General features: G+C 48.8%; 1 protein-coding gene across 1 annotated transcript in view; it reads left to right on the top strand.

Annotated features, from left to right (window-relative positions):
* LOC121045946 (glutamate receptor ionotropic, delta-1-like) overlaps positions 1 to 19,986 on the top strand; it is a 56,575-nt gene extending 36,589 nt beyond the window's left edge. Inside the window, exons 7-8 of the mRNA XM_042293614.1 lie at positions 17,100 to 17,386; positions 19,674 to 19,986. Of these exons, the coding sequence (XP_042149548.1) occupies positions 17,100 to 17,386; positions 19,674 to 19,986 (600 nt within the window). The remainder of the gene's footprint in view (positions 1 to 17,099; positions 17,387 to 19,673) is intronic.
* The last annotated feature ends 362 nt before the right edge of the window (positions 19,987 to 20,348 follow it).

Here is a 20,348-nt window from a genome sequence, read left to right as displayed (position 1 = left end):
CAGTACTGATGTGTACCGATCCGGAGACATCTCTCTCGTATCATGTACCGAGGCCGCGTTGATGTTTCGCCGTCTCCTGAAGCTGGCAAAGGCGCTGCGTAGTGGTCGATGTTTTGTAAGCCCGTCTGTCCCGTACATGTGCCGCCTTCAGTGGGTACCTTTTTTGTGTGTTCAAATATTCTGGCAGATTCTTTTTCATTAAGTGACATGGCACTCGGTTCCCGATGCCGGTCGGCGATTCAGAATACTACAGGGAGCAGGAAACAGCCAAACCGCCGCCGTGATCGGCAAGCGTTTTTTTTTTTATAATCCTCCTCCCTCGAACGATTGTGGTATTGATGCCTTTTTCATTTCAGGACTCCAGGCGGCGTATTCACCTGTAGCACATAGGACACTGGTCCAGATCGTGATGTCAGAGTTGCCTCCAGCTACCTTGGACCTTCTTTGGAGCTTTTGAAGAACAGTGTCATTAACGGCGAAGAGTCTTTCAACTTCTCTTCGACCACGCGACTGCTGAAACTGTTTTTGTTCCACCATTGACCATGCACTAGGCTTCCGTAAAATGAGTCGTTTTCTAAGGACTCGCCCTCTTAAAAGTAAAGCACCAGAGTTTTTGGCAGCTGCATGCAATGTATTCCGATACGCCAGAAGAAAACTTGCCGGTCATTCTACCAGAGCCCGTCATTTGATGGCTTTTATAACGGATTTTTTCCCTCTCCTAATGATTCTCTCAGCCAGCCTGTTACTAGACGGACGACATAGAGCGAACCGCACAAGTTTTCTTCCGTTCATCGTGAGAAATAACCGAAATTCTTCGCTGCATAACTGTGGCCCGTCATCTGACACGACTGCCTCAGTCCATCCAAAATGACTGAGGAGGTCACGCAGCTTCTCTGTGGTAGCTCCTGCCGAGGTCGAGGGAATCAGGATCGCTGCAAAACTCTGGCCCGTTATCTAACACGACTGCCTCTGTCAATCCAAAATGTCTGAAGAGGTCACGCAGCTTCTCTGTGGTAGCTCCTGCCGAGGTCGAGGGAATCAGGAACACTTCTGGCCACTTTTAATGTGCATCAGCCATCACCAAGAAATTGCGTTGATGAAAGGACCCAGCAAAGTCCAGGTGCAGCCGATCGTATGGCCTTGTAGGCCAAGTTCACGAATAGTGTGGAACTTTAGTAGGTAGCGCCCGTTGCTGTTGGCAGGTTGCACAGGTGTGCACCGTGTTCTTCATTGAGGCAATTTTTGCCACCTCTTTCATTCGCACCATGTCTGGTTGTCCTCCGTGAAGCTCGTCCAGAATTGTTGTCTGCGAAAATGAAGGAACTACAATGGACCTTCATTTAAAAGAACATCCTCCGCTCTCAAAACGCTCCATTATTTTTAAGACAAACAGTTTCATTGCTTCATCCCTAACACGCTCAGGGCAGTTTCGCGATACCGGTGCTTGTCACAGGAAGGGTTTCAACCGACGTGCATAACAGACTGCTAACTCGTCATATTCAGTTTCGTGGTTGTCAGGAAGAAGTAGCCGCGATATTCAGTCAGCTTCTACATTGCTTTCTCTTGAACAATATTGTCATGAACATACAGGCGCGGAAACAAAGAATAACTAGGGGAAACTCAAACGTTTAATAAGGCGATCTTGTGCCCAAAAAAAAAAAAAAATAAAACAGATGATAACAGCAGAGTGTCGCGGGCGTCGAAATCGGCGTAACAGCAGAGTCGAACGCTCGGGCCAGACTTGCTGAGGACTGCCATGCGGAGCCCCTTACGTACACGCGTTGGCTTTTGGAACGATCGGCCTAGAAGGTTCGGCGACGAGAACATTCGCACCTCGAATAAGTAACAGGATTCTTGAATTTACTAGAACACAAAATCGCAAGGATAAACAAAAAGCGTCGCTCCCAGGAATCGAACTTTGCACTTCGCGTGGTAGGCAGGCACGGTAACCATTAGGCTACGGCCATGCTGCCTGCTTCGCAAGTTGCGCGCGCGGCACTACTCCCTCCCTTTAAGATGTGCCTCACCGCGATGCAGCACAAACAAAAATATAAATAAAAATAAGCGCAAATTAAACAGTCATTTGGAACACACAAGATCCACAGTCATATCGATCGTATTATGGTTTCAGGCGCACGACGTGGACGATTTAAGGTAGTGGTAGGAGGTGTGATGATGTTCTTGTTCCGTCAAGCATCAACTCGTAGTTTAAATCTCCAAGCCGACGAAGTACCTTGAAGGGTCCGAAATACCGTTTCAGGAGTTTCTCGCTGAGCTCACGGCGGCGGATCGGTGTGCAGACCCACACCCTGTCTCCGGGCTGGACACGGACGTCACGACGATGAAGGTTGTAGCGGCCAGCTACAACACGTAGCTAGGATTTAGTCTAGACTCTGGCGACCTGACGGACTTCTGTCCGTTGGGAAACCACATGGGCGTCGTCGAGTCCGTCGACAACCGGTTCGTGGGTTTCGCATCGCGTCCAGCATTGTCGTTACGTTGCGACCATGAACCAGTTGAAAGTGTGTCACCTCGGTGGTCTCCTGCACGGCCGTGTTGTAGGAAAATGCGAAGTACTGCAACTCCTCCTCCCATGTCCTGTGTTCCATGTCGACTTACATGGAGATCATGTCGGCGATGGTCTTGTTGAGTCTTTGCGTCAGCCCGTTGGTCTGCGGGTGGTACGCCGTGGTGCGACGATGGCTTGTGTGGCTGAGCCGAAGGTTTTCTTGGGTCTGCTGTGCCGTGAACGATGATCCGCTATCAGCATCAGAACTTCGGGAAAGCCACGCCGGAGAATGATAGACTTGCTGAAAAGCCTGGCCACCTCATCAGTTGTCCCTGACGGAAGGACTTTCCTTTCTGCGTACCGCATGAGATAATAACTAGCAACAATTATCCAGCGGTTTCCCAGGGTCGACGTCAGAAAAGGACCAGGTAGGTCCATTCCGATCTGATGGAATGGTGCATGCAGCTGGAGGACAAATTTTGTTGGCGGTTTCTTGCGACGCTAGCACTCGTGACATGATTGGGTGTAGATGTGAACGGTTTTGGGGAGCTTGGTTAGGTAATACTTTTCACGAATACGGGCCAGTGCCTGGCTGTAACCAAGGTGTGCGGACGCCGGGTCGTCGTGTCATCCTCGAAAGATCTCCTCTCGAACGTCGGTCGGGATGACCAGCAGCCAGAGCAAGTTGTTGTTCCCGAAGTTCTCTTTCTAGAGTACACTTCGTCGAATGGCCAAGCTCGGCAGGGCTTGTGAGAAAACACGTGGTACGGTATTCCCGCACCCTTCCAAGCTCTCGATTAAGGCGCGCAGCTCCGGATCGCCTCGTTGATGTCGTGCCATGTCGTCGGTGTTCACTGCTCCTAGGAAGCACTCGTCGTCATAATCGTCGCTGCTGCCGGAAGGTGTTTCGACAGGGGCCCTGGACAGGCGGGCAGCGTCGCTGTGCTTGCGTCCTGACTTGTAAACCACAGTCATGTTGAACACTTGTAGCCAGAGGCTCCATCGAGCGAGGCGTCCTGGTGGGTCTTTGAACTTCGCAAGCCAGCGGAGCGAGTGGTGGTCCGTGACTACGCGGAACGGGCTTCCGTACAAGTGCGGACGAAGCTTCGTGAGTGCCCAGACGACCGCAAGGTATTCTTTTTCAGTCGTGGAGTAATTTCTCTCCGCCTTGGACAGTGTCCGACTTGCGTAGGCGATGACTCGCTCGGTGCCTTCTTGTACTTGGACCGCGCCAAGTTCTGCGTTACTTGCGTCAGTGTGAATCTCGGTTTCCGCATCCTGATCCAAATGTCCAAGAGGAGGTGGCGTCTGGAGTTGTCGCTTCAGCTCGTCCAATGTCTGCTGCTGCTTCTCGGCGCATTCGAACCTCTTGGCGTACTTCGTGAGGTTGTGAGGGGGGCGGAAATCCTTGCGAAATCTCGAACGAAGCGCCGATAGTATGCACTAAGTCCAAGGAATCTTCGCACGCCCATCTTGGCTGTCGGCGCTGGACATGACGCGACGGCACGAGTTTTATGTGGGTCTGGGCGAACGCCTTCGTTGCTAACCACGTGTCCTAAAAACTTCTGTTCGTCATAGGCAAACCAACATTTTGACAGCTTGAGGATAAGTCTGGCGGTCCGTATGGCTTGGAGAACAGGCCAGAGTCTTAGCAAGTTTGAAGTTTGAAGTTTATTTTGTTTCTCACGGGCCAGGCCCGGTAGGGAGTTAGAGACAAAAGGCATTTCTGCCTGACTGGGCCTCTACCCCCCACAGTTCATTACAGCACAACTTGCATTAGTTGCCATATACGTAAAGAAAGTATATATCTACATAGCTACAAACATGCACACTTGTTGCACAAAATCGTAGAAATTATTTTACAAATATAAACAAGGATTAATCTGTCCTCAGATGAATACAATATTACAAGAAATAAGAAAACAATTCACAAAACGCTTTGAAATTCTAAACCTAGCTAGATTATGCCACAAAAAGATGACTATCATTTCTACGACATTGATTCGTAATCACTGACATATAATCACAAAATGATTAAAGCAGCAAAAATGATTAAAAGAGCAAAATACATAGAAAACAATTCGCAAAACGTTTTAAAATTCTAAATCCAGCTAAACAATGCCACACAAAGATGACTATCATTTGTACGACATTGATTCGTAATCACTGACGCAAGTGCTGGTCTAAGTCGCCGGAAAACACTACGACATCGTCAAGGTAGATGAGACAGCTCAGCCACTTCAGTCCTGCCAGTACGGTGTCCATGATAAGCTGAAAAGTTGCTGGCGTTGTGCATAGTCCGAAGGGCATCACCCTAAAGTCGGACAATCCATCCGGCGTGACGAAAGCTGTCGCCTCCCGGTTTCATTCGCAGACTTCGATCTTTCAGTATCCACTCTTCAGGTCCATTGATGAAAAGCATCCAGAGTGGCGCAGCCGGTCTAAGGTGTCGTCGATGGGGGAAGGGGGGGCGGCAGTGGATGGATGTCTTTCTTGGTCCCCGCGTTCACCTGCCAATAGTCCACGGAGAACCTAAGCGTTCCGTCCTTCTTTTTTACCAGTACGACGGGAGAGGCCCATAGACAACTTGAAGGTTGGATAATGTCGTCGTTCAGCATATCTTGAACTTGCTCCTGGTTCTCCTCCCATTTCTTTACAAAGATTCTGTACGGCGATCAATGCACGGGGTGTGCGTCTTCCTCGGTAACGATGCGGTGCTTCGGATCGGCGGTTTGGCGCACCTTCGAAGACGTCGCAAAGTAGTCACGGAAATCCGCTAGGAGGTTTGTCAGCTGCCGTCTTTTTGGGCTAGAAAGCTTTGGGTCAATGTCGAGCTGCTCTGGTGACGTACAGTCTCGCTGAGGTGGTCAAGAGTCTTCAGTAATCGTGGCGTTTTCGGCGGAGTTCCGGAGTTCTCGGACGTAGCCCACGGCTGCACCTTTTGTGAGGTGTTGCATTTCTTTTTGGAAGTTCGCGATGAGGACCACAGTGCGATCATCCTGAAGTTCAGCTACTCCCCTTGCGCCGCCTATTCCTCTTCCCGGGAGCAATTGAAGGTTTCCTTCCAGAACAACTTTGCCGCAGGTTGCTACATTGGTCACAACGGGTATGACAACACTCGATCGCGGCGGCATGTTCACGTGGTCGACGTCGATTTGGACGGCGGCTGACGCTGTTTGGGGTATCTCTGCAGGCGGAACAGGCGTCCGCAGCGTCAATTTGTTCTCACCGAGGTCGATGACGGCGCCGTGTTCGCAGAGACAGTTCATGCCGAGAATGACGTCTCTAGAACAGTCTTGTAGAACGACGAACTTCACAGAACACCTTTCGGCGTGAATTTCGACGCCAGCAGTGCACATTCGGACAGGCCTGATAAGGTGTCCTCCGGCAGTTCGAATTTGTGGTCCCCTGGGGTGTCGTAACTTCTCGGAGGTGGCGAGAGAGCCTCCCACTCAATAGTGAGTGGTCTGCTCCGGTGCCCACGAAGGCAGACGCGTCGTGGCCGTCGATAAAAACTTTTAGGTTGTTGGGCACCGTTGGAGGAGCGTTGTTGCAATGCGTGGCTTCGGCAGAGTGGGAGCGCTCCGGCGTAATTGGAGGCTTTTTACTTTGGTCGTCTTCAGCAACGCCACCCCTACACTCTAAAAAAAAGGGAGGACAAATGGAGGAAAAAACGATTTTCTTCCCTGTCGCCTGCGGAAGGGAGGAAATCGCACCCGTTCCTCCATTTCACCAATTTACATGCAGCGCAACCTGGTGGCGTTTGAAAAAGGGACGAAAATTCCTCCCCCATGTTAGCGGCGGCAGCGGCGGTCGAAACGCCGCTGCCGTCGCGAACATGTTGAATGGCGGGACGGCAACTGGAGGGATGGTTTACCGTCACCTAGAGCAATCCCACTACTGCCCATGCGCGGTGCTAGAAAATAAAAAGCGGAGCTGCGGGGGCTAGCGGAAATACACGTACTAGTTAAAAAAAAAAAAAAAATAGCGAGGCGCGTAGCGCGGCGTGCGTCTCGCAAGAATCACGCCGTATGTGCTTGCTTCGAGATCGTGCTTATTCATTGTGGATGAAACCTTGCAGCGGCGATAAGCACAGGCGGCGACTTATCACTGGCATGGAAAGTACGACGCTTTCGTCGCATTGCTTGCTACATGAAAAGTAGAGATAGTGACACTGGAGCGAGGGCACAAAAAAAGGACGGACAGGCACAGAACTATCTATCCTTAACCAGCTCGCCTGTCTATTTGCTTTGACTTTAGTAACAAGTAGGGCGTACCAGAAATAATCGGTATAAGCTTTGAATTTTTTTTTTCTTTTTGCTTGATCACGTAGTTGCTAAAATCACTGCTCTATTCGAGTCGACACGTCTATAGGAACCGTGCGGATCTAATTCAAGCCCCGACCAGGGCGCCCCTAGCGGCAAACGGGTCCGTTGCATCGGGCATCTTCTGCCAGTCGCTGCGTTGGTTGTGCGTTGTAGTGGGTTAGCGCTGTAATTTCTGAGATGACTATTCCGCGCCAAGAAAGCCACAACAAGTGCTGCCTGGTCGGCTGAAACAGTACGTCGAAGATCGCGCACGGCACGTAGTACTACATCGTCCCTTTGAAGCCGTACGAGGCGGAGTACTGCGCGACCTGGGTACGACTTGTGCGTCCATACAGGTTAGTGGTGTTTCTTACCTTCCAGTTCGTGCTTTGTTTAAGCTGCTGACGTATAATACAGTTACCTTCTTTTCTCTTCTAGCGACGATAGAACAGCATCAACACCGACGGCAAACTCTATGCAGCAAATACTTCCCCGGAATCGAGAAGCGGAATGCGGTCGCCCTCCTAAGCCTACCCTTGGAAGATAGTAAAGAGAATCGCGGAACGGCGCGAAAAACAAATCGCCCAGTTATTGTCAAGCTGATTCAGAAATAAACGTACATAATTACTGCAGTCCCCTCAACGCCAACTAAATTTTTTTGCGGGCGCGCTTAATTTTGTTGGCAGAGTACGGCGCTCCGGGACATCCACTTGTCCGTCGAAACGGACCTCCTTCACGTCGTACACGCGGCCAGATTCATGAAAAAGTTTTCTCTTCGTCATATTGGCACCACGGAAGAAGCTTTCTGGATTTGTAACCGCCTTAAACCCCGTCGTAATCATCCCGGGAACACTGTCCGCTGTGCTGCTAATCGCCACTGCTTCCCCCCGATGATTCTGCACCGGCTACCGAAGAAGCTTTCCGGATTCGTAGTCGCCCACTGTCCTCTGTGCTGTTCGTTACTATTACTTCGCGATGATTCTGAGCCGGCGGCACCGGCTTCCGAAGGAACTTTCCGAACTCGTAACTGCCTTAAATTCCGTCGTAATCACGACGGGGACGCTGTCCGCCGTGCTGTTCGTCGCCATTGCTGCCCGATGCTCCTGCGGCGGCTACCGCCAGGTCGCGGCGAACAATAGGCGACCGCCGCGACACGGCCGGCTTGCTCGCTTCCTATACGTTTTCAGCCCCGTCACCTCCGCGAGAAACATATACTCTTGAAATAAAGCGTACGTACTATAAAGCGAAAGGTAATCCGTGTGACGTTTATCTCAGTTCTGTGTAAAACAGAACACCATATCCAGTCGATAGGAACGAGCACTGCGTTGTGGCGAGCGACTTCGTCCGACACGCGCTGTAGGCCGTCAACATCGGGTCACGACCGGCTTCCGGGAACAGGCGATTTTTTTTTTTTTTTTTCAAAAACCTGAGCTTTGCACAAGAAATGACACTGAAATGACGATTCGGCGAAGGAACGAAGCAGCGGATCCGGGAAACAAGATCAACCGCTCGTTCGGGAAGAGTCCACTTGGAAGAAAGGGTAGTACAAGCATTCCATTCTCGTTGCGGGGCGAAGGGGGGGAGGGAAGCCAGATCCGCGGTCTTGAAGGAACGGATCATTCACCACAGCGGACGGTTCACCGCCGCTTTCTTAGTTTGTGCGCCATCTCTTGCTACTGTGTGCTACATATCAAATAACGCACTCGCAAAAAAAAAAAAGTACAGTGAACAAATATTTTCGTCGCACTTTTGTTTTCTTTTATGCGGCCGACTTAGTCCCTTATCGCGCGGTTTCTCTCGTGTCGGGAAACGAGCGGTGGCCGGCTGTAGTACACGACCAAGCCGACCCGGCGTCAACAACGCGGATCTCCAGTCTACTCGTCGCAAATGTACTGGACGTACTTCTAAAAGAAGCAAGGATGAACATAAGCTTATTCGATAATAAATTAACATTCTATATAGATAGCGACATGAATAGAATATTACTAATAATTGCTGTACAACCGTTTATTTTAGCTTTAGTGTCCCAAATTGTTGCATTGCGTTAGCTCTCGTAACGATATATTATGCAACGGGTTGGAAACGTTCTTTACAACATGAAAACACGGCTCCGCTACGGTATATATAGCAGACGCCATACCCTTAACGGATTGCTTATAGAGATGCGGAAGTGACTGAACGATCTAAAACTCTCAACACGGGCTTCTTAACTTTATGACTTGGACATCGTGATGTTTCTAAGCTGTTGCGATACCAAAGTCATAGTTAGTGGGTCCTTATCGCTCCCAGCACTTACGTTTTATGATAAAAACGCTCCAGGTTAAAAAATTAAAACAATATTAAATTTCTCTAATACGGGTGACAAAGCATGACCCAAGATATGTTCCCTGCTCTTGCAACGACTCTTGTTAAAACCAGTAATATTTTAGAGCGCAGCTCTTAGGGGCCCGTTTCCAGCCTGAGCGGCGTCGGCGTCGGCGTCGCCGTTGGCGTCGGCGTCGCCGTCGGCGTAACCGCGCCCCTCCCTCTCCTCCTCCCCTCCTCCTCCCCTCCTCCTCCTCCCCCTCCTCCTCCCCCTCCTCCTCCCCCTCCTTCTCCTCCTCCTCCCCTCATTGTGTAGTATGGTCCGGGCGGGTCACGTGCCCTCGGGGGAGGGGGTCACATGACCCGGTTCCAGCCTGTGCGGCGTCGGCGTCGCCCCTTCCCCTCCTCCTCCTCCCCCCTCCTCCCCCGCCAAGGTCACGTGACCCCGGGGGGTGACTCCCCTCCCCCCGCCGAAGTCACGTGACGGCTCGCCCAAGGTCTTGTGATCCCGTCCCTTCGAGGTCACGTGACCCCCCGGACCTCTGCCCTCCTCCCCTCATTGTCTAGTATGGTCCGGGGGGGTCACGTGACTTCGGGGGGAGGGGTAAAGGAGAGGGAGGGGAAGCAGGAGGGGAGGAGAACTAGCAGGCATGATCACGAGGGAGGAGGAGGAATATACCCTCCACTCCTCCTCCTCAAGAGCTGCGCTCCAATTCGGCGTTACAGGAAGTTGTAAACGGCTTTCACTTTTTGTATACGGAACAAAATTCGACCATCCATCGATCATTTCAACACGCATTGTTCGACCCGAATATCTGCTCTTTTCGTTGCCGACCACTTTCACACCGAGGCAACATTGTTGCTCTCGCCAGTATTGTGCTGATGTTCCCAGGATGTGACAAGATTGTCGCGCGACAGGGCGCCCAAGAACAGGGTTGACCAACTGTTGATGAGCATGAATTGCTGTCGCCGCAGTGTGTAGTTAATGTGACAGGGCTTTAAGAGCGCAGGGACATTACCACTCACGCTCACGTGTAAGAGGAGGAATTATTCGTACAAGTGCGGCCATGGGTCTCCTAAGAGCAGGCACGCCCACCCGATCTTACACACACCCTATAGATGCCAGTGTGACGTGTAAGAGCGCAAGTGCATGCGTCTGTGTGCGCGTGTCCATGCGTGCGTGCTGAAGGGCAGTGGGGCTGTCGCCGCTACAGGTTTTGAACTAGGGGGGGGGGGGGGGGGCATGCCCCCCCACTCAAAGCTGTTCCGACCGCCGCCACGCCTCTCCTCCCCTCCCACCACCCGCGAGGCTTTTTTCTATTTCGGAGCTGCACTTCATAAGCGAAACGAACGATGAATTTGGAAGCCATGTTAACCCGTTCGTTTGAAGTTGTCATACATTGCTTGTAGAATATGTGCGTTCTCACTAAATCTCCGAAGATTCTCTCAGACTGCAGCCTTCATTTCTCGTTGTGCGCCAGAACCACTTACACTGTTTGTCTCGTCACGTGTGCATGTAGTATTCTTGTTTGTGAGCTTTTTTGTTTGAAAAATTCAATGAAATTCTTGCCAAAACTTAAAACCAAAACGCGCCCCCGCCAAAACTTAAAATAGATTACACTGGCACTGAACACTCCAATCAAGCAATCGCTCGATCGGTGGCAAATTTCAGCACCAGTGTACTGCATTTCAACACTGCATTGCCAAAATGATTCTTCAACCGTACTAAAAGAATAATAATTAATTTTTAGTTAATTAGCTTAATGATCTACATTTGCTTTGATCGAGGTGTTGAATTAAGAGATGGGGGCTATTCCAAGAGACAATTGAAATAATGTATGAAGTACGAGTAATATTTGCTCCGTCTCACCGTGTTTATGCGACAAACGATGGCAGTCACCGGCCAAATCGGATTCAAAAATAAAAAGGCCATATATAGAGAGAGTGCGACCTTAACGTACGTGGTGTTGCTATTGTGGGGTGTTCTGGTTGTGTTTCGTGTATTCTGTGTGTTCAGTGTTGTATGTGTATTTGCCATGTAGCAGTCGAGGGTGTGGTACATTGGAAAACAAATTGCCACTTCACCGACACTTTTTTTTCTGTTTTGAGCGCCATCTGGTGGAAGCTATATGAATTACACGAGGGGAGAAAGTTTCCTCCATTGGGCGAAAAAAGGTGGCGATTTTCCTCCCTTCTTATGGGGTATCCACACGAAGGAGAACTCCGCGGACGGATGTCGTGACGTCAACATCCCGGGAAACTCCGTCCGCGGCTCCGCCACGTGCACTTGCGGAGCTTTCGTGCTGTCAGCACAAAGCCTCCGCGCCTCCGCCACGGAGGAGAACGCGCCGCGAGGCGTCAAAAAGGGATGACGTATGTCTCACGTGATGCGCGCTCCGTGGAGGAAAGGGGCGGATTTCTCCTTCGTGTGGATACCCCTTTAGGGGAGGAACGTTTTGTCCATGAGCAAATATAGGTGGCAACTTTCCTCCCTTCCTAGAGGAGGAAATTTCCTCCCGTTTTGTAGGCGGAAATTTTCTCCTTTTGTAGAGCAATATATGATACACGCGAGTTCCTCCTTTAAGGGAGGAAGTACTACTCCCTTTTTTTTAGAGTGTAGGCGTTGCCACACTTAGTTTTCCCGGCGACGCAGCGGAGACGGGCTCTCTCGGCGGGGTCATGGCGTTGGAGACGGTGAACGTCATGGCGATGGCGAGCGGTATTAACTGCGGAGAAACGGCACTGAGCAGGGCGAGCGTCGGATGTACTCCTCGATATCGCGAGCGCGTTCGCCGTATCTCGGGCGTGGGTCGTGCGGGTGGAAACCACGCAGCCCAAGTCGACGGTAGGGGCAGCCGCGGTATATGTGGTCGGCTTCCCCGCAGTGATAGCAGAGCGGGCGTCGGTCGGCCCTTCTCCACACGTCAGTCTTCCTCGGAGAGGGTCGCACCGGACGGACGTCTTGGACTTGTCCTTCCTGGCGTCGAGGATACTGTGGCATCGGAGGGTCTCGTCAGAGTGGATCAGTGGCCTGGCGGTTAGCTTGCGGTGGTCGTCGGGCCATAGCGGCGTAGCTAAAAGTCGGTTCCCCTGGCGTCGTCGTGTTGATCGGAACCTCAGGTTGGAAGGCTTGGTAAACTTCCTATCGGACGACCGCGGCGAGCGACAGCGAGGACGGGCGATCTGCAGCGGGGAGTATCTTGCGGAGTTCTTTCCAGACGACTTCACGGACGATCTCCCGAAGGCTGTGGACACCGTTGGTATTCAGGTTCAGAAAGAAAGCTGACAATTGGAGCAGCAGGCGCGCCGTCGATTACGGCGGTAGTGGCTTTCTCGGGCAGTCACGACGCGCTCGATGCTTGTCGCTTCGGTTACGAAACCATTCACCGTCGTCAATGATTGTGTAGCAATCCTACGAAAATTTTACCCTTCACGCCACACATGACAGCGTGAAGTTTCTTCTCCTCGGTGGCCTCCGGATCGGCCCGGGCACTTAGAAGCAGGATATCTTCGACGAAGCTTGTCATGCGTTCGTTGGGGCCCTGCACTTTTGTTCGAAGAAGGTCCTCCGCTCGCTGCCGACGGTGGTAGTTGATGAACGTCCGCTTCAGTTCGGCGACGCGTGGCTCCCACGAAGTAAAGGAGGCTTCGTGGTTCTCAAACCAGTGCCCCGTAATGCCTTCAAGCGCGAAGGAAAGGTTCTGGAGGCGGTGCTCATCCGTCCATCCGTTGTGGCGGGCTACACGTTCATAATGATGCAGCTAGTCATCTATATCCTCGTGAGCTTCACCGTGAAAATGCGTCAGATGCGTCAGAGTGCGGGAGTGACGGGCAGGATGAGGACGGTTGGGGTAGTAATCGTCGCGTTCCTCTTTTTGGCTTCTTTGGCAGGGGTCCGAATTCCGGGAGTTGGCCTTCGGTACGGTGGCTTACTCGGGCGTTGGAGTCTTCTCCGAAGGGTAGCCTCCCGTGGCCGAGCATGTCACTTGGCCGGCGTGTCTTCGAAGGGTTACAGTTTAAAAGCATAGATTATTATACCCTCCACCAAAATGACGCGAAGGAACAGGCGAGGAAACAAAGAATAATTGGGGGTAACTCAAACGTTTAATGGGGCGAGCTTGTGCCCAAATATACAAAATAAAAAACAGAAGATAACAGCAGAGCCTCCCGGGCGTCGAAGTCGGCGTAACAGCAGAGTCGAAAGCTGGGGCGAGACTGACTGAGAATCGCCATGCGGAGCCCGTTATGTACACGCGTTGGCTTCTGGAACGGTCGCCCTAAAAAGTTCGGCGACGAGAACATTCGCACCTCGAACAAACAACAGGATTATCGAATGTACTAGAACACTAAACCGCAAAGATAAACAAAAGACGCGTCGCTCCCAGGAATCGAACCCTGGCACTTCACGTGGGAGACAGGCACGGTAAACGTTATGCCACGACCGCGCTGCCTACGTGGCTAGCTGCGCGGGCGGCAATAGAGCAGATTGCAACGGTAAGCAGACAGCGTAATAGCCCACTTCTGCAAACGAGCTGCAGTAATGCTTGGTATTCCTCTTTTTGGACCTAGAATTTTTTGCGGAGGCTTGTGGTCTCTCACCAAGCCGAAATTTCTGCCATAAATATAGTAATGGAATTTCTTGATTCCGAAAAGTAACGCTGGCTTTTCTCGTTCAAGCTAGCTGTAGTTCCGTTCACTTGAGAATAACGTGTGGGAGGCGAATACAATCGGTCATCTGGCACCATTTCTTTTCACCCTAGCGAGAACTGCGCCCAACAAGTGTGATTAAGCATCACACAGTACATTTCACTGGGCTTCGGGATCATAGTGTGCCAGCACTGGCGCATCTACAAACAACATTTTTTTTTCTTGAATGTCTGATCGCACTTTTTACTCCACAGCCACGGTGTATTTTTGAGAAGCAGTCGTTTCAGTTCGTATATTAGAGTTGACAGCTCCGGTAGAAATTCTCCCTAGTAAGTTGCCTTACCCATGAACGTTCTAAGCTGCTTTTTATTTGACTGGCACGGAGGCCTCGATCACGGCACTATTTTCTCTGGTGTTACTGCGATTTCAATATTACAAACCACGTGACCAAGGAGCAGCAACTCAGATTTAAAAAAATTCGCTTTGTCTACCTTGATCCGCGCTCTCCTTTTCTACAACCGGGTTTGTTGTGCATCAAGGTTCTCAAGCAGACCTGCAGACCTTGTTGTTCTGCCCCATGACTAAAATAATATCAGAGTGGGATATGACCTTTTTTAGTCCTTTTTAGATGTTGTCCATGATTTTCTGAAGAATTGCAGGTGCCGACGCAACTCCCATTGCTAGGCGGTGTACTGCTGCGAGTCCTCTATGGGTATTAATGGTTAAGGACTGCGTGAAACCTTGTCCATTACTACATGCTGGTACGCTCTACTCAAGCAAATTTTCGAGAATACTTGTCCTCCTGACAGTGTGGCAACCATTGCTTCAATCTTGAGTAAGAAATAACTGTCAGTTGTTAGACACGGGTTCGTCGTGCTTTAGAGTCCCCGCAGACGCGAACAGTGCTCTTTTTTAGCACCGGAACAATTGGCGAGGCGAATCGACTGTACTCTATTTGCTCAATCATCTCCTAGGCCAACAAGCTTCTCAAGCTATTTATCCCCTGCTTCTTTCAGCGCGAACGTACTAATTCTAGCTTCGTAAAACTTCTGGTGAAGTTCAGGCTTGATGGAAAGGTGAGCTTGCTCACTTTGAGTCTCGCCGAGTTCTTGGGGAAAAAAAAACTAAATATGCCCATACAGGACTTGTTCAAAAGTGCGCTGGTCTTCAGCGTCCACGTGGTTGAAGCTACTTCAGTTTAGGTCAAGGTGGTGCAGGCAGTCTCTTCTAATGGGGGAAGGGCCCCCCTGGGAAAGACCATTCAGAGGCAGTGGCGAGACTGATACTGATGCTCCTGGCGCGGTACCCTTCGGGCGCACGCACTCCCCTGTGAGCTTACGAAGCAACAATGAAGTACGTCTCAGCTTCATCTTCGGAAAACATTGCCGAAAAAGACGATGCGGCATCACCGATACTGCTGCTCCAGTGTCCAGTTCTATTTTTGTGCCACTTCCTGAATATAGATTCTAAACCATATCGGTTCGTGACGCGAATTTTTCTTAGTGGTGTCTCGAGCAGTGGCTCGACGTCCTCCTCGATCTCGAACACGCCGAAGCTATGCTTGCGGAAGTCTTTCCACTAAGTATCATGGCCGCTCGCTCTTTGGGGGGTCGGAACTAGACGTCGATTAAGAGTGGCACACTTTCTGAGTTTGTCCAACTCGGTCGCACCTAAAACACGTCGCGGTTCGAAATCGGCTTGCAGGATTGTGTTGAGGCAAGTCACATCGCGAACGCGGAGAGCTGTCCCGTTCAATACCTTCCTCTGCAGAAAGCAATCGGAAGTCCTCCTGGGCTGTTGGAATATCCCGGCACGCTGTTACGTTTTTGGAAGCCGCCTCTATTTATAATGCGCTTCTAACCGCTTTTTTTCAACGAAAAAAGTCATCCTCCACAAAACGTCTTTTTTGGGTGTCTATTTTATCTGCAGATTGTTTGATGCCTACCCCGAACTTAAAAATCCTGTTGCATTTTTTTTTTTTTTTTTTTTTGTGACCACTTCGCTTTTTCTACAATATTTAATGCTGTGTGTGAAACGTGCTCTCCTAACGCGTTTTCCAGTTTCAGTAACGGCTGGCTGGGGTGCTCGGGGTGGGCACACTCTTCAGTAACTTGTACACTTTCGGACCCACAATGCTCAGGAACGCATTGTTTTGTTGGCTTTTGAATATTATTCACTCGTAGAAATGCAATTATTTTTTTTCCTCGTATGACTTCCAATCTTACTGAGAATCATCAAAAGGTTCCACTATCCCAATGGTGGCCATCCTGTATGCTTCCATGCGAATAATCATTGATTCCTGAGGCGCGTCTGACTACCTTTCCGACTTCACGGTACTGGTAGATTCGTTCATCAGCCCGGAGATGTGTTCGCGATGTTCGTCGCCAAAGGTTGTGTTTTGGAAGTGGGCCGACACCGGAGTGGCAAGAACAACTTGGGTTTATGAGCATGGATGCGGAAGCCGCTTCGAACGCTCCACAGGTCGAATACTCTCCCGCGTGCATGCATTGACGCCCGTATATCAAGATACGGGGAGAGAGAGAGCGAGAAGGAAAGGGGCGTCTGTTTAGCATCGACACATGACAATGAGTTAGCGATTTGTTTATCAGGACACAAACAATACCGAACGCTTTCTACTCGTGCGCTGCAAGTGGTTAGTACTGGCTGTTCGTGCACTTCAGACGGAATTTTTTTTTTTAGTAATTGCGAAATTATTGGCGAGCTTTGTCCGCCACGACCCGAATTATTGAATCTGATCCGGATCAAAATCGACGAGCTCGATTCTTAGAACTGGGAAATGAACTTCGGTGACATTCACTATTTAGGAACACACTAAGTTTACTTATCGTTTACGTAGTGATAACTGAAGAAAAATGTAACCTTTTGTTCCTCTTTGTTGTGGATCGCTTTCGCATCCTAATGGGTTCAGGGAGATCAATTAGAATGTACAGTTTCACGTAACTTTTATAGAAATCATTTATACTGAATAACAGCTGCCGTAAGTACATGAAGTGAATACAGTTTAATAATTGCGGTGAAAAACGAATGCTCATCGTTGTTTCAGAGTTAGCTTTATTTAAACGCAGCATTGCCACTAACGCCCATGCGCTCTTCTTCATCTGGTTACAGACCTCGCGGTCTCTCGACCAAAGTATAGTGTGGCAGAGTTTCACACCAGAAAGGGTCTCAAGAATGTTACTTTTTTTTGTTGTTGTTGTTGATAATTATAATATGTGCCGAGGAAGTGATTTTCTTGCAACTATTAGTACGGAGTTTTTAAAGTACATGACCGCGGCGCTAACCAACCTGGACACTTCCGCCCCTGGTGACAGACATCGAGGTCTCCCGAGCTGAGCCGGGTTTGGCAGATGGTATCGCAGAGGAACGGATCCCAGATCGGCAAAGATATGTTCCGCGACGAGCACATGATCCAGGTGCTCCACCGGCAGGCGGTCCTCATGGTCGACCACAACTCGCTCCAGTGGCGCATGGCGGCTTTCTGCAGCCGCAACCATGTGCAGGGATTCCACTTTGCCCGGGAGCACATCGACGAAAACCCACTCTCCTTTCTCATCTCCAGGGCCATGCCGAGGGCCCTCCATCGCAAAATATACGTCAGGTGGGTTGCCCCCGCGCGCGGCGATCGTCAAAGATGCATCGCGTGATAGATTGTAGACAGTAAACTTGAGGAAGAAAACGAGAACGGACAAACACAAAGTTTGGAAGTTTGTGTTTGTCCGTCCTTTCTCGTTTTCTTCCTCAAGTTTACTATCCATACCAACCCGATCGTTCTGTCCCTAGATTGTAGACACTTGTTGAACAAGAAGTAGTCATCTGTTGTCCGTGATCGCCGTGGACTGTGACCGAACACTCCCAGAGAATGGATTACGCTCATCTTTAATTACCGCTGGAGTTCCTCTTTTGAGGAAGACTCTACTTGGCTACCTTGCCGAAAATTTCATGAAGCTGATTAGCGTCAAGGAACCTGGCCGTTAACTGTGCACCGTTATAATGACCGTATGTTCTCTGCTTCTAAAAAAACATTATTCTGGAAACATTGTACTGGGGTGTCCCAGCCCAATGAATCTATCAGCGTCAATCTAAACATTGAGTAGCATTCTAAACTCATTTATAGTTTGCTCGTTTAGAATATTTGATTATGTTTAAACTAAGAAAATACCCTAGTTTAATCATTACAAACGGACTCGCCACAAAACGCCACTTGCAAATTGTTTGAATCGACTTTTGTGTGTTATTCTAAAAAAGAACAGCGACAAAATTACCGGAACAATCTTACTTTATATCCTGCCTAAAAGTAATTGTGTCGTGTGTATGCTTAGACAGCGAGAAGCTAGTCAGCCCTAAAAGAATTGGGATGTCAGGACATTAGATTATACATTTGCTAGTATTGTACTACAGCTAGCCTGGTACCCTTTAACGTGCATCACGCTGTAGTAATATAGAACCGCACGCCGTTAGAATGCTCATTCACATAAAATGTGGCAGGGGTGAGGATTATAGCATAGATCTCTAGGTTAAGCACCCGTAGTTTTCTTTCGACGAGCTACCAGCTGCTGTGCGCTGACACGCACAATCATCCTTTCACATTTAGTGTTGCCTGAGAACCACTTGGACGTATAGACAGGTTTTCGAATGTTATAAGATCGAGGAATGACAAATGGGAAACATATGAAACTGCGCCCCTTATTGCAGACAGTTAGTTTAAGAAGTTTAGCTTATTAAAAATTTCTACCCTTTATGAATACAGAATTTTAAATCAGAAAAAAAGTAAACATTATAAATCGTTGTCAACTCTAGCGGCATTGACACCAAATCTACAAGTTCACTTAACTAGTCACACGGAGTATTAAAAGGTTGTCTACTGTTCTACTAACTATGGTTGGCAAATATTGCGATATACCATACCAAAACTGTTACATTTCCTTATAGAAATAGAAATCTGCATTGGCACTATCTCCTTCAAGGCTTCGCGTTCTCTTTATCTGTAGCAGTGATTTACCTCCTCCACTCAAATGATTCTTTAATTTTTTTTATGCTATTAAGAATGCACTCTTTGTGTTTTTCGGATTTCTGTCTGCAACGAATGTGCATGCCATCTGTTTAGGTGATTAATAACTGTTTTGTAATCTCGCGCATATATATATATATATATATATATATATATATATATATATATATATATATATATATATATATACATATATATTTAAATTTATATTCTATTTTTTTTTTTTTATTTTGCTGCTGGGCCAATGTACGGGCCGAGGACTGATCAAGTCTCCTTTCAGGCTTTCACACTTTGCTCCACCATGCTCCATGGAAAATAAACTATTATTATTATTATTATTATTATTATTATTGGCGAGTCTCTGCTTGTTCTATTAGGTTTTTGTATTACTTTTAATTATGCATAACGAGCACATTTGTGGTGGCGTATCTGATGTTCATTTCATTTTAAGGGCAGTTAATATAAATTGCGCCAATACATAGACAAGGTTTTGTACGGAGAAAATGGAGTCCATTATATACTAACCTCGTTGTTCCTGCCAAACTAATAACGAACCAGACAGGCGATATGATATACTTCGATTGACATTGCATGGGAATTTATTTCAGATCATACACCCCCTTGTTTTTTTACTAAGAAGGTGCAATAAATTAAAAATATATATATTTTAAAAGTATATAAATTGCCGTTGTTTTTCTGTTACACAAGCATGCTGCAATTCCTTGAGTATTGTCCAAAATCCCATGACGCTTCGAGTTCCTCTGTGACCATATATAATGCTATTATACATTTACCTTTTATATATGACGTAGAACACCTATTCCCTACGTAGACATTGCACTTTTCCGATGTTTTCTATTTTTTGTCGATATTTTAGAATCACATGGTTGTACGGGAGCGGTCTGGTGAACAAATGGATGACGGACAGCCTCGGCGACTGGCAGCGCTGCGTGCGGCAAGGGGGCGGCCATTCCGCCAATGACCTAACCCTCAAGGACACACAGGCCAGCTTCGTGCTCTGGGCCATGGTCCTAGGACTCGCCCTTGTCGCCTTCGTTGCCGAGATGCTGGTCGGCTCAAGCAGCGCCAAACATCCTCCCGTAGCCCGACCGCTACCACAGAAGCTGCCGCGTCGAAGAATGGGGATGACTCATCTACGGACTGCTTATGGCATCCTCAAACGCCATTAGCGCTATCACCGAATGCTAATATGTGGCACAGGCATTTCTGTTTGAGTGTAACTGAGTGTGTTATGACAACTTATGACTGCTTACCACAATATGCATGCTATGCGAACTAGGTACACACCACGCAGTAGTGGAACGCAAGGATCCGTAATACAGCGGTCACAAAACCTCAATATCTAAACCGGCCATAAGGCTTACAACTTTCGATTCACTATAGTGGACATAGAATGCATACTATAATATAATACCCAAAACATAGCAGTAGTGAACAACAAAAAAAAAAAGACTGAAGTATAGTTGCATTCGCATACACGAATACATCTGTTCGATATTGCCGTTTTCGGTTATCGTTTGACAAAATAATT

The sequence above is a fragment of the Ixodes scapularis genome, unplaced genomic scaffold (assembly GCF_016920785.2).
Source record: "Ixodes scapularis isolate PalLabHiFi unplaced genomic scaffold, ASM1692078v2 PGA_scaffold4__175_contigs__length_147842914, whole genome shotgun sequence".
Classification (NCBI taxonomy): domain Eukaryota; kingdom Metazoa; phylum Arthropoda; class Arachnida; order Ixodida; family Ixodidae; genus Ixodes; species Ixodes scapularis.
This window is presented reverse-complemented; position numbering and strand designations above follow the sequence as displayed.